Source organism: Erigeron canadensis, chromosome 6 (genome assembly GCF_010389155.1).
Source record: "Erigeron canadensis isolate Cc75 chromosome 6, C_canadensis_v1, whole genome shotgun sequence".
NCBI lineage: Eukaryota > Viridiplantae > Streptophyta > Magnoliopsida > Asterales > Asteraceae > Erigeron > Erigeron canadensis.
This window is the reverse complement of record NC_057766.1, coordinates 29383031-29405249: the sequence shown is the minus strand read 5'-3', so window position 1 is coordinate 29405249 and position 22219 is coordinate 29383031. Positions and strand designations below refer to the sequence as shown.

The window sequence follows — 22219 nt, the reverse complement described above, 5'->3', positions numbered from 1 at the left end:
GTTAGCTAATATAGGAATTTGGAAACTTTTGCAACTATTGGTCGTGTGACCGGTATTTTAAATCTCTCTCTCATCATATAATCAGCGCAATAATATCTTAATTTGAATTTAAAGTTGATTATATTTTACTATTGTTTTGATGCACTAAGGTTGAGACATTCAAGTTGCAAACTTAAAGTTAGCACAAGAAATAGGTTATTGCATTGGTTGGTTTGTGACTGCTTCGCTCTTGCTGTTAATTACATTACTTACTGATCCAACTAAACAATCGAAATGGCACTATGGCACACTTTTATATCAAACTTTGTGGTAGTTATTCCTATTTTCTTAAAGGGCCATAGTTGCAATGTAGGTTTTACTACTAGCCTTTAGTGGGCTAAACATATAAATCAAGCCCAACCCAGCCCTATTATAATATATATATATATTATATATATATATATATATATATATATAAGAGAGAGATCAAATAAGAAGGTGTGTTAAGAAGAGAAGGGAGAGAAGGTTATATTAACCAATCAGAGTATGACACGTCGTTTTTAAAAGAAATTGCGCGGTGGCATTTTTGTAAATAAATCAAACTTTTGGTCAGCCTGGGTTCTGGGTCAGCTTGGGTTCTGGGTCAGCTTGGTTGATTAGCTTGGGTCAGTTTGGTCAGCCCAGGTTCTGGGTCAGCTTGGTCAACCCCAAGCTAACCTAACCCAACCCCAAGCTGATCCAACCCAACCCCAACCTGACCCAATCTAACCCAGAATCCAAGCTGATTTAACCTGACACAGACCCGAAGCTGACCCAACGTGACCCAAGCTGACCCAAAACCCATAATCTACATTTGTGTAAATTGTGTAAAGCTAACCCAACCCCAAGCTGACCAGACCCCAAGCTGACCCAACCTGACCCAGAACCCAAGCTGATGCAACCTGACACAGACCCGAAGCTGACCCAACGTGACCCAAGCTGACCCAAAACCCATAATCTACATTTGTGTAGATTATGTGTAAATTGTGCCAAGCTAACCCAACCTGACCAGACCCCAAGCTGACCCAACCTGACCCAAGCCATAACCTAAGCTGACCCAAAACCCATAATCTACATTTGTGTAGATTAATCTATACTTGTGTAGATTATGTGTAAATTGTGTCAAGCTAACCCAACCCCAAGCTGACCCAACCTGACCAGACCCTAAGCTAACCCAACCTGACCCAAGCTGATCCAACCCAGAACCCAAGCTGACCCAACCCAGAACCCAAGCTGACCCAAAACCCATAATCTACATTTGTGTAGATTGTGTGTCAAGCTGACCCAACCCTGACCCAGACCCCAAATTGACCCAACCCCAAGCTGGCCCAGATCTAACCCCAAGCTGACCTAACCTCACCAGACCCCAAGCTGACCCAAACTCACCCAGACCATAAGCTGACCCAACCTGATCAAGCTAACCCAAACTAAGTTGATCCAACTCAGGCTGACCCAACCCAAGCTGACCCAACCCATTGAGAGTTAAAGCTGACCAAGCTTTACAAAACTTTAAATTATTTACGAAATTGCCACCTCGCTTTTTTTTTATTTAGACACATGTCGCGTTCTGATTGGTCAATAGGACCTTATCTCCATAACACCCCTTCTTCCATGATCCTCACCCTATATATATATATATATATATATATTAAAAATAAAATATCGAAAAGCGTATAAAGAATAGTATATTTTTATTTATTTTTTTATTTTCACCACATAAGTTTCAATCTTTACATTTTTAGCACTAAACTATAATACATTTTAGTGAACTTTTTGTTCTATTTATTTTCACCACAAAACTTTCAATCTTTACTCTTTTAGCACTAAACTATAATATTTTTTAGTAATAGTATACTTTTTATTATTTTTACTTTCACCACAGAAGTTTCAATCTTTACACTTTTAGCACTAAACTATAATACTTTTTAGTAAACTTTTTATTCTTTTTATTTTCAACACAAAACTTTCAATCTTTACACTTTTAGCACTAAATTACAATATTTTTTAGTAAACTTTGTATTCTAGTTATTTTCACCACAATAATTTAACTCTGTACACTTTTAGCACTAAACTTTCATAGTTTTTAATTTTCTTTTATTTTAAGGTACGGGAAAGCGTATATAGAATAGTATACTTTTTATTTTATTTTTTATTTTTACCACAATAGTTTGACTCTTTATACTTTTAGAACAAAATTTTTATAATTCTTAATAAACTTTTTAATCTTTTTATTTTCACCACAATATCTTAACTACCTACACTTTTAACACTAAATTTATCTACTTTTTGATAATCTTTTATTTTAACTACAACATTTTAACCTTTTATACTTTAGCAACAAACTTTATAACACATATATTAAAAAGAAATGTATAGGAAAACTTGTAAAGAATAATAAACTTTCTATTCATTTTATTTTCACTACAACATTTTAACCCCTTATACTTTTAGCACTAAGTTTTTATACTTTTTGATTTTCTTTTATTTTCACCACAACATTTAAGTCTCTTACACTTTTAGCACTAAACTTTTATGCGAACGACTTTTACTTTCACACAAAACTTTTACAGTTCATTTTTTAACTGACAAATGTCAGTTTTTGATAATTTGAATAATACATGTTTTATTCAAAAAGTTTATGGCACTTTATCTCTTGACTAAATATTTTTTATTAAACCGTTAACAAATGTAATGTCTACCAGGGCAACGTCCGGGTGACATATCTCATTTCATCATTAAAAAGAAAGGAAATAGAAACTATTTGTTGTTCATATATCTGTGTACTTGTGTATTTATATCATGTTTTTTTTTTATGACTTCTATCATATTTATAAATCATCGAATAAAGTTACCAGTCATAGATTTATGAAGTTCACGGATTAGTATTTTTGTCTCGACATTGGTTATATGTGGTAGTACTTTTCGTATAAAATCATTGGTTGCAATTGATCCATGACGTGATTGATCACAAGTTCACAACTCTTGTAAATTTTACATGGGATAATTCCATAAAATTTAAGGATGATTAACATGTTGGTATCTTAGTGTAATTGGGTTAATTGTTTATTTAAGTCATAATAATACATCATATAAATTTGGTGGTGCGGAGAGCACGCTTATATGAATTTATTATGATCTTAGGGTCAAAACCCCTAAGAAACGGGGGTCCGGGGGCAGCGCCCCCGGGAGCGGGGTCCAAGGGGCAGAGCCCCTGGCTATATTGAAAATCCTTCCGAAAATTCAATTTTCGGAACTTGATGGACCAAAACTGGCAATTCTGGAAACTTGAATTACAACTGCTTTTAAGGCAGTTACAGACCAGAGAACCAATTATTCAATCATCACGAATTCTGTTGAATTCTTCCCGTTTTCACACACACTCACTCAAACAAATACATACAGAACGTTCTCGAATCTTTGATTGTATCTGATTGAGTAATTTGGGGTGAACCACCGAATTGATTCAATCTGATAGTGTTTACACGCCTTCGGAGATTGAATATTATATCCTATTTTGTTTGTTATTGATTACTTATCCTCAACATAACAAACATATCAAAATCATTAGACTTAGGCACACAATTTTGTTTGATTAAAAAAAAAACAAGAGTAATGACAATGTTGTTAAATATAGAGAGTAATTAACAATCAGGCAAAGCCTTTTTCCAACAAAACTAATCTAAGATGAAATTAAAAGGGCATTACAAATAGAAGATAATGTATGATACATATTAGCCCCACATTCACCTATTGGGGAATCTTACAATGCCATACCCACATGTACAAGAATGTTCGAAAAGTTGGCATATATTGTAAAATTACGTAAAGGTGTTCGTTACGTTTCATTTTTTATTGTCGTACTCATTTTCGTTTTATTTGTATCGTCTTACTTACTTCAGCTTCATTTTTATTTATTCTAATTTCATCGTCCACTTTCTCTATTTAATTATTGACCTTTTATCAACTTCCTTAGGCCTCTCCTAATAAGGAACCGTTTCTAACTCACATTTAACACTATTCATCAGTTTCTCTCTCTTCTAGACACACCAAGACGCACCCCTCCTTATAATACCTTACTTCTTCCCCACTTCTTCCACTATTCATCCACTATTATTCGCCACATTACACATATATCTGCGTCTAAAATTGGAAGCAACACCAAGACGCCGGCCTAGACGCAACCCGTGCTACTAGCGTCTTCGGGGAGTTGTGCGTCAGACGTGCGTCTGAAATGGGCTAGACGCCCTATAAGGAGCGGTCTTACTACACAATTATATACTTTATTAAACCAAATGCTTGTGAATAATAATTTACTAAGGTTTAAAGCTTAACGTACAATCATTGTAAACTTATTATTAAACTTTTAGGTTTATATACTTTATTGAACCAAATGTTTGTTAGTAACTACAAGGTGAAGGTATCATCTCTTATCTACAATATATTATAAAGCAAATAGGGTTTTAACTTTCAACTTTTAATTTCAACAATGTACACATAATAATACATAATGTATCATACATCAATCCTACAACTTTCTCTCTCCTCTTTAAATCATATTATTCCTCTAATTATTTCAAAATCTTTTATCTCAAAAACGGTAAATCAATAAGTTATAAAAATTATATGGGTGTTCTTAAAATTTCATGCTTTTTAATTAGAGATGTCATTCGATATACTTTCGACGAATTTTTAAATTTGAAGGCGGAGCCCGTACAGCTAAGACATTTGGCTATGACACTTTATGACATATCACCTTCTATGACCTATCACCTTCTATGACCTATCATACTCTATGACCTATCACTCTCACCATCTCACCGCCGCAACGCTCGGGTACTTGCTCTCGTATAAATAAAAAGAGAATTGTCTTTAGAAATTTTTTTTTTAAAATTTCTATGTGGCAAACTCACAATTTTTCCTACAAATGTTTTTAGAAATTATGTCATCATATTTAAAATTATAATTTTAGCAACATTTTAGTTTCTAAAAAAATCAATCAATCTTAATACTATCTTAGTTACTTTATTAATTTTTCATATAGTATTATAACTTACATTTAAGTCTTGATGAAACTTTAATAAATATATACATTTTTTATCTATCTCTAAGTAAAAAGAGTATTTTGAAGTTTAAAATATATAACTACATATTGTTTTTTTTATATGTTAAGTATCTTATATAAAAAGATAAAATAGCTTGATATTTAAGAAGTTTAAATTAAAAAAATTATCATCAAATATATTTATGTTTGTTGTTTAAATACACCAAGTATATTTGATAGACTATAGCTCGAAGGTATGCATTTTGTTTATCAAAACTAAAAAATGTTATAGTAAATTATCACGTAGATATTTGTGAATAGACTCAATCCGTTTCGTCGCAACCCCGGTTAATTAGCTAGTTGGTAATATACTATCAACTTATCAAGCTTATTCATTAATTACCTCTAGCATATTTCAAATATTTTTTGTTCATGAAATAAGGGAAGAAATAAATTTATAAATTCATTTACATAAAATGACCAAATACTTCAATATATCTTATTAAAACATGATTGATATTAAAAACCATAATGTTATGAATGCTTTTACGAAATAATGATTTACAGGGAGATAAATTACGTAAGGAAAGGGGAATCGGTTGGACATGAAAACTAACAACTCTAGAGAAATATATATGATGTATATGGGCTTACTCTTGAAAATGACTAGCCCTAATAATTCGTTATAAGGTCCAAGTGATCGTTACCTGTAGTGTCCTTGATTGTGTTATTATTAGGTCGTGTTTACCACACCCTAGTAAGCAAGTACCGGATTCTTTTAGCTATCTTTATATATAACGAGAGATAGTGCCGTGCGTTGCAGCGGTGAGATTGTGGGGTGGTAGGTAATAGGGGGTGATAAGGCATAGAGTGTGATAACCAAATGCCTTAACCGTACGCCCTTGAATTTAAAAATTAGTCGAAGGTATATCGAATGACATCTCTAATGAAAGAGCACGAAATTTTAAGAACACCCATACAATTTTTATAGTTTGTCGATATACGGTTTTTGAAATAAAAGATCTTGAATAAATTAGAGGAATAAAATGATTTATGGAGGAGAGAGAAAAAATGAGTGATTGAGATTTAAGAAAAGAGAGAAAAATAAATAGTTGAGATTTAAGAGTATTATAGGTATATTAGGTAGGGATGTTTAAATTAGTGAATAAAAAGGGGGGCAATACAGGTACTTCAATTCATCTTTTGAGAATTTTAAAAAAGGGGTCATCCTTTATAATATAGTATTAGATAAAGAATGATTGTTTTTTAAAAGTATTTTAAGAAAGATTATGATGGGTTAAGATTACATTTTTTTTTAAAAGTTTTTTTTATTTATGATGTCATATTTAAAAAAAACCCCATTTAATGATTATTTAAAATTCCTAATCTTTTATTTGAAAAAAAAAATTAAATTTTCTATATAATGTTATGAAATGCCTTTTATTTCTTATTAACGACATATGTATTATTATTTTATATATCATTTTATTTGTTGATTCATTATGTTCATATCAAGTTATAATATTTCAATAACAAAAATTACATACATAATTTTATATATATTTTTGGTTTTAAAGTTTTAACTAAAATGCCCAGGTTGAACCCGGGGTTATTAACTAAAATAATTTAAATAATATAATATATCAATAATTGTTGCTCGTTTCGAATGATCAATAAGTTTGCTATGAAGAGGGTAAACATATATAGAAGATTTTAGATTCGAAACTCACTAAGTAATGGAACCACACAAAAAAAAAATTAATTGCAAGCTTACATCTGAATCATGAAGAATAACCCTGTGTATGTAACTTAATTAAACAAGATAAACCATCTTCATTAAACTAGTATGTTATTTCATAATTCATATCATGTGTATGTGCCGTATGCTTGATCTTATCTAAGTTTTGCTAAGTTTTTTGTTCTTTAGCCTTTATTACTTATCTTTATACTCGTATTAAATTCCTCAAATGTCATTTTCTTCAGTTGTAGTGTAATAACGAATCTTAGTTGCAAATTCCATTTGTCTTTAACATACTATCCACACCATTAATTAATAAAACTAAAACTCACATATAAAAAATGAACATACAAGTACAAGATTAGCTAGAAAATGCGATAATTATAACTATAAGTTAATGTCTATAATAATATAATATAATGATTAGATAGTACCTAGAAGGTTAACAATGATGTTGTAAAAAGAAGTGGCGTTTATAGAAAAGAGTTAGTGGGAAATTGGTAGCAAGAAGAGTGAAGTTTAAGATCATCCTTTCTTAATCATGGACAACTTTATCTATCGCATAAAACCATGGGTATGTCACATAACAACCTCGTAATCATTGTAGAATATTTATAAAGATCTTATAAGACTGATTTTTGAATTTATTAATTAGCAACCATTTGGCATAGAATAATTTAATGGAAACTTGAAAGTCCATGTCAATGCACCGAAGACCCCACAAATAGGACCTCGGCAACCCCACTATCTACTTCTTTCGTTTTCATGGTTTGGTTAGGCTAAATTGGGCTCATAAGTTGTTTTTTGGGTCGTGCACTTTGACACTAGCACATGTTTTCATTCACAATAATAATTTTTCTGTTTTTATACAAGAAAAGAGATTAAAATCCAAACTTTTTCCGAACGAATGGAGTTTTCTCGGCATTTAGAAGAGGTATTCTATTAGGGAAAAATGAATATGTTTCTAGTAGCATGTATCATACATGTTTGCTTCTCACAATCTTTTAAAAATTTAAATATTGATTTCAATCACATAGCTTAATATTTAATATTTTTTAAATGATTTATGAGAGGGGAAACATGTATGATATATGCTTCCCCATTCTATTATACTAGTAATACTAGCGGATTTACCCAGGTTCAACCCGGGCCTTTTAATAAAAATTATAAAACTAAAAAGTCTGCATTTAATTTTTGTTATAAATATATTATTAATCAATATGGAGATAGTAAATTAAATAATACAATAATTTATAAATTAAAATACCTATTGCATTAACAAAAAAGATATTATTATACTATATAAAAAAATTTTCTTTGTTTGTAATAAAAAATTATAAACTTTAAATAAGCATTTAGTGAGCTATTTTTAATTAAAAATATTGTAAATTATTTATGACATCATAATTATAATAAAAATAGGCTTACCACATTATATTATTTCTAAAAATACTTTAAAAAGACAATTATCTTTTATTTATTATAAAGATATCTAACTTTAATTTTACGGACATGATATGTATCAGAACCATCCATTTCAATAAAACTATCACATTAAATTTAAGGGACGTGAAGACAAAACAAAGGGTTCTTGATAACTACGAAAGTCATAGAAGAAACCTCATCTGCCTACCTCTCATAGGTTATGTGCCTATTGTATTGTATATATAATATAATTAATTTAATCTCATTAATGCCAAAGTTTATGAACAGTGACCGTGGCGCTGTTCTATTGGTCTCGCATGTACCCCGCGTTTTTCCTAGATTTTGCCATATCGGATTCTGTTAAGGTTATTTTTTGTTCGGTTTTTCTTGGTTTCGTACATAGTTTTTTTTGCTTTTGTGTTTTTTTTCTATTGGTCCACCTATACCCCGCGTTTTTCGGATTTTGTTATATCGGATCCCGTTAAAGTTATTTTTCTTTCGGTTTTTGTTGGTTTATTACATAGTTTTTTTGCTTTTGTGTTTTCTTTCTATTGGTTCATCGTATACCTCCCATCACTATTTAGATTTTGCCATTTTGGATCTCGTTTTGGGTTTTTTCTTGGTGTTCATCATAGTTTCTTGGCTTTTGTGTTCTGAATTAATATATTGGAAACTTTTACACAATATTTAATTTTTCCTTTGTTATTTCTATTTTCGTTAAGGTTATTTATCTTTTGGTTTTTCTTGGTTTTTTGATACTTTTTTTTTTGCTTATATGATCTCTTTTATTGGTTCATCATATACCCCGCATCACTATTTAGATTCTGACATTAGGGATCTCATTTTGAGTTTTTTTTTTTCGTTTTTTTTGACATGGTTATCAATAGTCACCATGCTTATTAAAACTTGACACGTCGCATCGGTTATAAAGTGACACATCGCACGTTTCCTATAGTTTGAATTTTGCCACATTGCATCCTGTTCGGATTTTGTCACGTCTTTTTCTTTTTTAGTTTTGTTTTTCCTTTTCGAATTTTTTATTACGGGTTACTTCTTTTATCACACTTTTTAATTGTCATTCAACCTTATTGTGATACACCCCGTACCACTACTTGCATTTTGCTATATCGCATCCACTTGATATCTGAATTAATATATTAATATTATTGTCATATCACATCTCATTCAGGTTTCTACTACGGGTTACGTTTTGTTTTCTTGCATACTTTTAAACAAACATATTAATGACAAAATTATTTCTATTAATTTGTCGAAAATTCACGGCATATATACTAAAATAACGAACCGTTTCAAGAAAGGAATTGAGACCCCGCAACGCGGGGTCCAAAATTTTCTAGTTAAGAATATGAGATTTTATAATTAGGTGACAGGTTATATGAAAAGGTTAAATCTTTCAATTCAAAAATACACGAATTAACTGAAATATATTTTATACCCGCTTTTAAGTCATTCCAATACAAATATATATATATATATATACATATATATATATAAATATACACATTTTTAATAAGCGTCGTGAAAATTACTCTGTCAAAACTTGTCACGCTTTATATTAAGTTAAAACTTCACACTTATAAATGTACAAAGTCCACAAATTTATATGTATATTTAATTAATAACCACATACATTTAATTTTTTTATTTCAAGCACATTTTTATTTTTTGTAGTGTTCTTTTATCTTGCCACTCCCAATATTAATAACCATGCCAGATTGGAAACGGTAACTTAAATAAATCATGTATGGATAAATATGGAAAAAAGTTAAACTAGTTAAAAATGATTAGACCCTCCACATGATTGGAGAAAACTACAGCCGGCCACCGTCCGACGTGGACAGCTCTCCCGTCCCACTAGCCGTCCATACTCATCTCATCCACCATGCCACCTCTTTTCTGGCCTCCAACTTTTAATTAACATTCAACTAGTTTGTTAATATAGTTGAAGTACTTTCACTTCGGTTAGATAGATTTCGAATAACTAGCATCCGCCACTATCATAAACAATAATACATTTTTTTTGACAAGTAATAAAATATAGAGAGCTCCAAACAATAATACTTTATTCGGTCAAAGATAGAATATGAAGAGGAAAATAATAAGATATATATTTATCTGAAAATAAAAACACTATTTTCATAAACATCTACCTTAAAAATGTGTGCCATGGAGGTTTTTTCAAAATTTTGTGTGAGAGACTGAGAGCCTTACAAATAATTTATCATTTTAACGGTACTTCCTGAATTTTTCATGTTTAAGAAAAAAGCAAAAAATATATAGGAATAGATTTTTTATTTAGTTAATAGTTATTTTATAAATTGAATGATCACTACAATAAAAATGTCATTTATTTAAATTTTTTTTAAAAAAATGTAAATTTTTTTTATAATTTGTTAACACTTAAAAATGCTTAAAAGATATTCACATATAAAAGTGTTAAAATTATACTTTTTTACTCTTATATATGTGGAAAAAGAATTTCACCATTTTCAACAATGTACAAATATATTAATTGTTTATACTTAAAAGTGTGAGGATTAGTTTATAACATTAAATTTTTCACATAGAAAGAGTGTAAAATAATTGGGTGTTATAATTTGACTTTGACAATGTTAAAATCCTTTTTACACTTTCATTTATATCCTGAATTAAACTTAAAAAGATAGTGTTAAAGGGCTATATATGTAGAACCGTCACTACTTAAACGTACGAATATGATCATATAAAAACTTGGTTTGTCTAATTAACGAACATGAACATGTTTCCCGAGGTCATTCATTTACGTCATGGACGCTTGATAATATGTTTGTAAAAGTTCGAGAATTTGTTCATAAATGTTTGTTACGTTATTTTCAGGCATTTATATTCGTTTGACATTCATACATTCTTGAATTATATACATTTTTTGTAAAAGAATTTAGATAGTTGGTAATATTTTATATACATAAATATAAGTTTTAGTTATATACTATATTTTAGACCCGTGTCCAACACTGAACACGAGATTTACGATATTATCAATATTAGATATTCATAAATTTAGTTCATAAAAGCTTATAGTTTTAATGATATACGGTTTTAAGTGGTATACTTTTCAAGTTGTAATACAATGATCACAGGGTCGTCACTATCATTATTTGATGAAATTGTTTACCGTAGTCATTTCACAAGGCACATGCTACGATAGTTTATCTATTATAGAATTTTTTGAAACCAGTTGTACTCATAATGTGATATTGTTATGAAAGATAAATAAGAACTAAAATATAAACATACTTGTGATTAATAACATTGTAAAAATAATTATTTTATATTTTTATTAATTAATTATGTATACAACTAAATGATAACATCATCGAGAGTCAATTTGATAAAATCGAGCGATATGATTAGTTAATAAGTCAATAGTTCAACTGGTTTTAGTATATATTAAAATAAAATTAAAATAGAATAGTTACTATTAAAATCTTATTATATTTATATTAGTTTTAATTATATTTATATATATATATGATAGAACATATTATTGGATATATATTAGTTACTATTTTATTGAATAAATATTAGCTATTATTCTATCGGATATATATCAGCTATTATTATTTATTTATTATATTAAAATTATTGGGTAAAAAGTGTAAACTTGTAATAAAAAACAAAAAAGTGTAAATTAAAGTTAAAATTGAAAACAAAAATCAAAATTAAGAAATCGAGAGTTATGATAGTTATTAGAGTAACTGTGTTTTAGTATAATAAAAGAGATTAATTAGTCGAACTTGTGGTTTGTTTACCTTGAATTTGTTCATGAACATATACCGAAAAGACGAACACAATTTCATTGTTAAATATTTATTAGTAAACTATTTATTAAATTCATTCAATGTGTTTACACTTTTAGGGTAACTAGACTTATACCCGCACAATGTGGTGACGGTGGGGGTAGTGATGGTGGAGGTGATGGGGGTGGCAGTGGGGACGATAGGGGCAGCGATGGTGGTGAATGTAAAAGTAATTGATGTTAAAGGTAGTATTATAGTTATTTTAACTGTTGGGAGATCTATACTGTGAATTATTTCATTAATGATATGATAAGTATATATTAGATAGAGATGTTTAAATTAGTGAATAAAGGAAAAATGTATTTTTGATTTTTTAAAGGTAGAAAATAAAAAAAAAAAAAAAAAAAGAAAGTGTTTTTATTAGATAGTGTAGATACGTATTGTAAAATTTGATAAGGGTGGCAGTAGTCCACTATAACTTTAGAACTCTAATACCGACCATATATGCAAAGAGCATTAAGATAGTTACGCTTTACAAAAACTAGCATGCAACTTCACCTTTCTTTTTTTCTCTCATGATTTTATGCAAAAGCTAGCCACCCAACCTATTATTTATAGGTATGCTAGTATATTACTGCCAATTAATTCTTTGTTTTGATACTACTCCTTAGTATTTTTAATACATGAAAATAAAAGACATATAACAAACAATGTATATAGCTAGTTTAAATTGGTTTTGACAGTATTTACTTTCACTAGAAAGACCTTGACAAAGATATCCATATAATTTATTTTTTTTGGAAAGGTGTATATCAATTATTCGCAATAGGAGATCTACCTTATGTTTTCTTAACCAAATCTCTGTTAGAGAGACCCATCACCCTCAATACCTTGTAAGATGAATAACCCCAATTAAACTGTTTAAAGGCATACCATTTAATTGGGATAAAGTTTTGCCCCCTCAACAAGACTCAAACCTGAGTCTTGTATCACTGAGAACTTGTGTGGGATACCTTGTACCATTGAGCTATTTGCACGTTGGTATTTTTTTTTTTTTTGAACATTAAGTCGGTATATAACATCGGAGAAACCTCACCGTATAATGGTGAAGTCTTGCACGTACCATGGTCAACGAGATGTTGACCATGAACCGTTACAAGTATTTAGAGAGAAAACCTCAGAGTTTTACCATCCATAAGGACCGAACTCAAGTAAACTCAGTTTAAATTGGTGTTGACTATGTATAATTACTATCATTCGAAAAATTAGAAACCATGTGTGAAGTACAAGAGCGTGGCGATAAATACAGTATAACCTCTATATTTAGATATCGTTTACTTGTAACTGAAATACATTATGCAAAACAAACACATCACATATTTAGATATCGTTTACTGAAATTTCTATCCATCATATTTCATTCTATTAAATTTTATTTCTTTAGAAAAATACTTTGCAAACTAACCTTAACTTGTCCAGAGTGTTTAAGTTTATCAAAGAGAACGGATGGATGTTTTTCTCTATAACTGATTGTGTTTGTACCAAATTTGGTATCTTTAAATATAACATTAAGTAAAACACAAACTAAAGAACACAAACTAGTTACAGTGGTTGGCTAGATAAACTAGCTGTGGAGTCTTGACTAACAAGATACTTAAATGAAATTACAACTTATGCAAAAATAATGAAAATACATTTAAATATTTTGTCAGACTAACAAAAAATCATTTTTTCACCAAACGTTTCTTATTATCGATGAGATCCATATATGGATGTTGACATGTCCATTGGCATTAACCCAGTGGCATCAAGTTGGTGTGGTAAGGACCTCTAGATGTATATACATCGCAGGTTCGATTCTCACTACAGGGGTTTTCCCAATTATTTGGGTTTCCTCCTGAAGGTATTAGGTATATGATCGCGTCGCAGTCACTGATTGCAAAAGATAGTGTTGCGGTGAGTGATACTAATTTCATTTAAAGAAAAAAAAATTATATGGATGTTGACAAGAAGTGAGTTGTCCACTTCTCATTGGTGAAGGAATTGACATTTAATACTTCTGAACTTCCTTATTGTTGTTTTTTCATTTCGGATAAAAGAGAAGTGTTGATGCAAACTTACACATTATTATTTTTATCCATAAATGAATAAAGTGAGTCACATTATAGTTGAGTTAGTCATGGGACTATTTGAAACTTTGTTACCTCAACTCTCTTTCTCCCGTCTATTCTAACATACAAAATGTAGGATAAAATTGACATTTTATTATGACATTAACTCGCTGAGTGTTTACTGATTACATATTTCAGCAACTTGACTTTCTTAACCAATTATGACCCTAATAGATTAAGCTCTACATATTTTTTTTGTAAAACACAATCAAAAATAAATAAATAAATAATTTATAAATGTGTGATGTGTTCTAGCTTGCCGACGGGTTAAGTGGTTAACTGTTTGATTTGATAGTTAGGTAGTAATGTAAGCAGAGTACAATCAAAATAAGCAAAACCGTGGGGACAAACATTCAGCCATGCCCATGCGTTTTCTACTGCTTAATTCGGTCCCAACTTCACTTTCCGTTAACTTATATATATGTAGGGATTTTTTTTTTTTAATTTTAAAATAATTCAATGTTAGTTTATGCACGGTCTAACATTGACTTGATCGTTAAAAAAAAAATGGTGCAAATTAAAATAAAATTTATATTTTTTTTATTTAACGGCAATCATTTACATCTTCAACCAATATATAAGATGGAATTCTCGACCTGTATCATAAGTCTACACAAACAAGTTATAATTATATGTATGTTATAACATAAGAAAGCGATTATCTGGGGTGATTGGTTCGAGTTTGATGGTAAAAGAAGACTCGTTTTTTTGTTTTAATAATAAAACCCGTTTCGCTTCTTATACATGACAAGATTAATTGGATCGAGTTTGCAAATGAATCTAGCTCAGCTGGCAGATGCATCTCTGATTTTTTCCACAGGGTTCGACTCTTAGGAGTGACAAATCTGTGAGTTTTTTCCCCAAATCACCTGTAACGGTTTATGGTTTACATCTCGTAGTCTAGAGTACATGCAAGACTTTACCATTATACGGTGAGGTATTCTATGATGTCGAATACCGATAAGGATTTGTTACGCGCGATATGCCGACGACTTACTACCGGATCAGAGTAAACAACAATCTCGAACTGTTTTTTTTTAAAAAAAAAACAATTGGATCGAGTTTGACGTATAAGTTTGATGTTTTGTAATTGTGTCATTGTGTGAGTGTTATATATAAAATTAATTAATGCGAAGGGTCAAAAGTGAGGCTGACGGGATAGAGTCAAAAGTCCCACACAAAAGGGTAATTTGCAGAGATGATGCCACAAAAATTCTAGACAAAGCGACAATGTCTTCAGGCTCCAAATAAACAAGGAGAAGGCTAAAAGCTGGTGTATCTTTTCATCATTCTCTTTGTTCTTTTATAGGGGTGGTAGTTTTTTCATTTTTTTTCCCCTTTCACTTGTAGTAAATACTAGTAAGTTGCTATTTTCAATCATTTAAAGGTAAATGTAATTAGGTAACATGTAAGACAAAATTGATTAAATGATATTAAGTACTAACTATTACGAAAAGAAAGATGTGACACATGCTTTACAATCAGAAAAAAAAAAAATCTGTGATGGTAATTTATTCATGACTTTTCCAATATGCCTAGTATGTTGATTTGATCGTGATTAGCCCTAACCGACCACATACAACATAGTTTGAGGCGGTGACCACTAAGATAACAACCAATTCATGTGTACTCATACGGGAGGCGGTGTCGATAAATCATCAACCACTTTAGGAGAGAACTTATCATAGACAACGTTGCGTCTTGTACCCAACGAATATGGTACTTGGAGCCTTGGAGGAGGTCGTTAACTTGGTTCAATTCCATGATATGCTAGTTGTTGCAGTACCGGCTTAAGGTTTTTTGGGGCTTTAAGCGAGATTAATTTTGAGGGTCTTTTATAAACTTGAATGCCATAATCAACAAATCTATATTCGAATTTCTCTAGGTGAGTAATAGAACTTTGATTCCAAGAAAAGTGTTGATGGTTGTTCATAGACAAAGAAGATGTTTTCAAGTTCTAACTATAAAAATTATTAAATTTTAGGAAAAAATCTAGTTATAACCGTGTAGTTATAAGCTAAACTATTGAAAATTTGAGGGCCTTTGTTATTGGTGGGCCTTAGGCTCATGCCTAAACCCATAAAAATATCAAGCCGGCTCTGCTACTGGCTCTGCTAGTTGTTAAAATTTAATTAACTTACGACTAATACAAAACCAAATGGTTTAGTAATAAATTGACTTGTTTTCTCACAGTAAATTTAAAGTTCGAGTCATATCTTAGACATATATGGAGATGACTAAATATATTTAATTTCAACTTATAGTATGTCTGAGCATATTTTCATTTTCAAATCTTTAGGTGATAGGATTTTTCATTAAAAAAAAGTTTAAGCTGGAGATCAATCTTGCGGAAAAGTTATTTAACACGAACTCGGTTAAGACAATATATGTTAAATCAGCGATTAATTGAGTATACATTCTTAATCCGATTTAATAAACAAATTAAATTTCTTAATAAAGTACAATAGTCATCTATTTTTAAGTGTTGAATATATATTCGTCTAAATATAACGGTCGATCGTGAAACCTCCATTTTTGATGCATCGTTTTCACATCCCCACAAGACGACATCATTACTATTCACCCACAAAACCCAAACCCCAAGGGTCCCAACCCCCACCCCACCTCACCTCACCTCTCGTTTTTCTTTTAACAGTTTTTGCTTAATGTTAGTTTTTGAGGAAAAAAAAATATTTTCTTGAAAAGGGTGTTTCTAAATATTTGTTGGATTTATCTATGACGCGAAAAGACCTTTTTTTTTTTTTGTTTTTCTTTCAAAGTCCCATTAACTTGGAGGGTAATCTATGTCAAAACCACAAACATTTTGTACTAGCTGTATGAACTATGAACTATTATAAATTTATAATCTTGTACAATCTGATGAAGGTCCTAAATATCTTTATCTACCCGCGAAAAGTGTGGACGAATTACACGCATGTACCCGTGAGCATTAAATCACATCTCCCATTTTTTTTTAAAGGTATTCTATTTTACCTCTACTTCTAAATTACACGTATGTCTTAAACCAAAAATCTTAAAAAACTCTTAGTAATCCACCCTCACAAATGAGAAAAGTGGAAATCAAACCCAGGTGGATACTCGTAAAATCAAAAACCTTACCAATGTGTCACCAACCTCATTGGCCACATCTCCCATTTTTGTATTTAAAAAAAATTTGTTTATTTAAAAAAAAAAAAATTGAGATGGAAATGAAATAGCTATCCACGTTTTCTAAAGGTTTTGTGTGATATAGATAAGCAATGTTTTTAGTGTAGCTCACCATCAAATGAGTTAATGATTTATATCTAAACACATGTCATCTTTTAAGTTGTTTGCTTAGCAATTCTACTTTAATTCCCCTTTTACCTTTTTCCTATATTTCAGAGAAGATTGGAAAACTCAAATTTATTTTCACATATTAAACAAAATTATAATTATAAGTAATCTATATAAGGTGATACCCAAGTTTCATATTCAAACTAAAAATATTAAGCTTTTATAATTGAACTTTTTTCACCACTTTGACAAAGAGTGATAGACCTCAAGTGCTTATTCTTAGTGGGTCTTGCATCAATACCCCCCAACAGTAGTACAGTGTGTATATATATATTGCTATATATATGTGTGTGTGGTAAAAATACTTGTCTTGACTATCAAAGGATCTCATATGATATAGAATTATATTGAAATATATATAGTGATCAAGGTGGTGAATTGATAAAGAATTAATCCAAGCTAGCCATTAATTGTACATTATTACTTCAAGTTGGTTCATGATCATGGACAATACTATGGATCAATTATCATGTGTCCCTCCAGGGTTTCGTTTTCATCCAACCGACGAAGAACTTGTTGGTTATTATCTCAGGAAGAAAGTTGCATCTCAAAAGATCGATCTTGATGTCATTAGAGATATTGATCTTTATCGAATCGAACCATGGGATCTCATAGGTAACTTTTTATATAATCTTTCCTAAGTGTTCTTTATTTGTTTACATTTTTCGATCTCTAAGTAGGGTTTTCCTTCTTTTCAGTCTGCCAGTTTTTATAACTCAATCGTTGTGTTTTGATCTTAAATTTATTTGGTTTTAATTAGATCAAGAAAATTAAATAATCAAAAGAATTCATTATAACTTATATATATTTGTGATGTAATATTTTTCAGAGAAATGTTGGATCGGATATGAGGAGCAAAGCGAGTGGTATTTCTTCAGTCACAAGGATAAAAAGTATCCAACCGGGACAAGAACAAATAGGGCAACCATGGCGGGTTTCTGGAAGGCTACCGGGAGAGACAAAGCGATCTACGAAAAGCAAAGGCTCATAGGAATGAGGAAAACCCTAGTTTTCTACCAAGGAAGGGCCCCCAATGGCCAGAAAACCGATTGGATCATGCATGAATACAGGCTTGAATCTGAAGAAAATGCCCCTCCCCAGGTATAACCGATTTGATGAATTGATCTCATCAAATCGATCTTTTTCTGATCATATTACACACACACATATATAGACTACTTTTATCAATAGATTCCCATCATATTATCATATATGAACCATCAAAGCCTAATGACTTGAACACTTGATTTGAGATTAATTAATAGTGCAATTAATTGATTGTACTTAACGTTTGAAAACTTGAATATGGTTAATTGGAGTATGGTGTGGTTTGTTCAATTGAATAAACAAAGAACTTTCATACTAGGTGCATTCATACTATATATATACCAAGAAGATGATGATATATAATAAACCAAAAAAGAAAACCTTATTTAGTAATATCATGCATTTTGTTCAAATTAATGCCTTTATATATATCCTTCTAAATATATAAAGTAGTAATCGTATGGGGTTTCCAATCTTCATTTTTCATGCACGCTCTCCACTATCTTATACAATCTTTGAGTATGTTTGTGTGTTCATATTCTTGTCCATCCTTTTTAGTGTTCAATCTTTGAGTGTGTTTCTGTGGTAAAGAAACCATTTGACTTTCATAACCATCCATCTCGATCTCACTCATGGATTGGATAGTAATTATATAATTAATTCAGTTCTCAAGTTATTTAACTCTTCTATAACTAGACAATTAGTAGGGACTATATATGTGATCTAAAATCTATCAAATGGTGATGATACGCAGGAAGAAGGATGGGTAGTTTGTAGAGCATTCAAGAAACGCCCAACCGGACAACAAACGAAAACAAACACAAGATTGTGGGAATCATCAAACTACTTTTATGATGAAGCGAGCCAACATGTAGCATCGGTAGTCATGAATAATAATGATTACGCCAGAATTCTTCATCAGCCTACTTCAAATATTCTCTTGACAGAAAGTAGTTTCATGTGTAAGCAAGAGTTGGAAGCATCTGAGAACATGAACTTTGTGCATAACTGTGATCAATTCGTACAACAGCTTCCACAACTCGAAAGCCCATCTCTCCAGTCGACAAAGAGAAGTATAGGCTCTATATACGAAAACGATCATTGTCAAGAAGACAATAATCAAATCAAAAGAAGCAACACAAATAATAGTAACAATGTGAATGAAGTTAGGGATTGGAGGGATCTTGATAAGTTTGTAGCTTCTCAATTATTAAGCCAAGAGGAGGAGATGATTCGATGTGTGGAAGATCAAGCAGGATATTATTTAAGCAACCATAATCCGGCCGGTGGTTTAGACTTTACTACGTCTAATTATCATCAAGGTGATGATCATAGGAAATTAGAAGCTGCAGGTGACGGTGGTGGTGGTATCGGTGAATTAGAGGGGAAGTCGAACGGATTTTCGTTGAGTAGTACATCAACAAGCTTGGATCATTTTGATATTGGAGTTTGCATATTTGATCATTTATGACTACTTGAAGAAGCATACATACAAAATATGCATCATGCAGCACAATAACGATAATGATATATTAATTATATATACATGTTTTGATCATCAGTTGGATATATATATATTAATTTGTATGATTTCAATTCTATAATATATATAGCTAGCAACTAGTGTACGTGTGTCTATATATATCGTCTCTGTAATTTTGAAGTATTTATACATATATATATTGATAAGAGTTCTGTATATGAAGAAAATTTACACTCGGATTTTTGTTTATATATTTTTGTAAGAGTTGAGGTAAGGAGGGCTAGATTTCAGCGTGATGCACTCTACCATGCAGGCTTTCAACCCGTGCAGGTTGCTGTTTCCAGCCAGACGTGATCGACTTAAGGCTGTGAGAAGCAAGGCCTTCTTTAGAAGGCGTTTTTTCTGCCATGTCATCAAGAGGGACACCTCTTCCAATATTTGGAGTAAGACTTCCCCAAAACCCCCTAAAAAGCTTACACATTTATTGCTAAAAGACAAACAAAACAACCTTGGTCAAAGAGAAAGCTTACACCTAGCCGTTGCAAACTATATAATTTCATCAAATGGAGCGTTTCCCACCCCGTCCTTAATCCGCCAGGGTCACTTTTTTTTGGGGGGAGAACGCCGCTTGGAGCAAAATTCATGGCGTTTCTTCGGCGTTTTGCGACGTTCCTGGGTGCTTTTTGGGGGACGGACACCTTGTTCCTATCAGTCTAATATGGTATATATACCGGCCATAATGTATATGATCAGTTTTATATTGTGTATGTTGTGTTAGTTGGAGGGTGATTTTTTTTTTTTCCACAAAAGTAAATATTTCGCGTCAAAAGCCGGCCAATTCCAGTAAACTTTTCCATTCTCGGTGAATTTCACGCTTATTATGCAAAGCATTTCATATCATAGTTAGAATATAAATATATGTAAACATTTTTGGGTTTATATATACCCTACAACTCTTTGGATCATATGTTAACAGAATATACAAAGTAATATATTCTTCCATGTTAAGTTGCTTGTTGATTTTGTTATATCTAGCTACTTCAGCCAGTTAAAGTGAAGCGGTTAGAATTACATTATTGCAACTATCATAGCACGATTTATTTCTGTTGTGAAAAACTACATAATTTTTATAATAATAAAAAACTTATAGATAGGATAAAGTGTATGATCGATCCAATAGGAAACTGAAAAAATGTAGTTTTTAAATTGAATGGGTTCAGTAGTGGGCTAAGGTTGTGTGGGCCCACAACTTGTCTAGCATGCCCTCTACAAACCGTGGTTCTTCTGCATGCTTGGTCTGTCTCTACATTCGATCTTTCCTAAAGTTCACTCTCCAAAAATTTTACTTTTTTAATATTTTTTTTTTAAATAAATAACGTGTTTAAATAGATATATCATTTTATTTTTTATTTTAGTTTTCGTATGTTTAAATAGATAGTGACATAGTGTTAAGAAACTAGATACAAATTGCTACTTACGAATAATTCGTACACGATGTGATGTACTCGTAATGAAAAAATGACACATGACAAACAAAACTAACAGAAAACAAGATAAAGAATTCACTTTCGATGTATAGATGTAAGGGGGTGAATCATGAATATTTGTTTTTCTAGTCAATCATTATATTTGTATTTTGTTTGGGTTTAGTAAATGGGAATGGAAGTGGTATTCGTACCACAACAATTGATAAATTTACCATATTTATGCTTTACAGACTTGTACATTATGTTATAAAAGTTGTACAGTGTGGTAAATAAGTCACTATCTATGGTACTAATATCATTTTCCTTAGTAAATAAGATGGAGGGACATAATTAGCCACAAATCGTTCATGTGTTTAGTCCATTTATTCAATTTGATTCTTGTGTTTATTTTTTTTTATCCGTGTTCGTCCTTGTACTTTGTCTTTGTATCACTGCCCCCGACTAATGCATCTTAAAAATTTTTCCCCTATATTCTTTATCAACTATAACTTATAGATATAACACGATCTTCTATCGATAAATATAATTAATACGCATATGGTTCAAAAGTAAACATATAACAAAACTAAGTCAAAATGTAAAAGGTTAAATATATTAAGATAAAAAGAATTGTAACATCTTAATAGTCCAAGTTTATTTAACTTAACTGGTAGTTAAATAATGCTTCTATGTT

The 22219-nt window shown here is 31.0% G+C and overlaps 1 protein-coding gene across 1 annotated transcript; it reads left to right on the top strand.

Moving 5' to 3' along the window:
- The first annotated feature begins 17954 nt into the window (after positions 1 to 17954).
- On the top strand, positions 17955 to 20266 carry LOC122605608 (NAC domain-containing protein 76-like). Its single transcript, XM_043778568.1, has 3 exons — positions 17955 to 18144; positions 18359 to 18630; positions 19331 to 20266. Exons 1-3 carry the CDS (start codon positions 17967 to 17969, stop codon positions 20045 to 20047), a joined length of 1167 nt encoding a protein of 388 aa, XP_043634503.1. The 5' UTR covers positions 17955 to 17966; the 3' UTR covers positions 20048 to 20266.
- The last annotated feature ends 1953 nt before the right edge of the window (positions 20267 to 22219 follow it).

Coding starts and splice junctions, on each gene's coding strand:
- LOC122605608 (XM_043778568.1), top strand. CDS start 17,967: ATGATCATGGACAATACTATGGATCAATTATCATGTGTCCCTCCAGGG. Junction 18,145..18,358: donor CGAACCATGGGATCTCATAG/GTAACTTTTTAT, acceptor AATATTTTTCAG/AGAAATGTTGGATCGGATAT. Junction 18,631..19,330: donor AAGAAAATGCCCCTCCCCAG/GTATAACCGATT, acceptor GATGATACGCAG/GAAGAAGGATGGGTAGTTTG.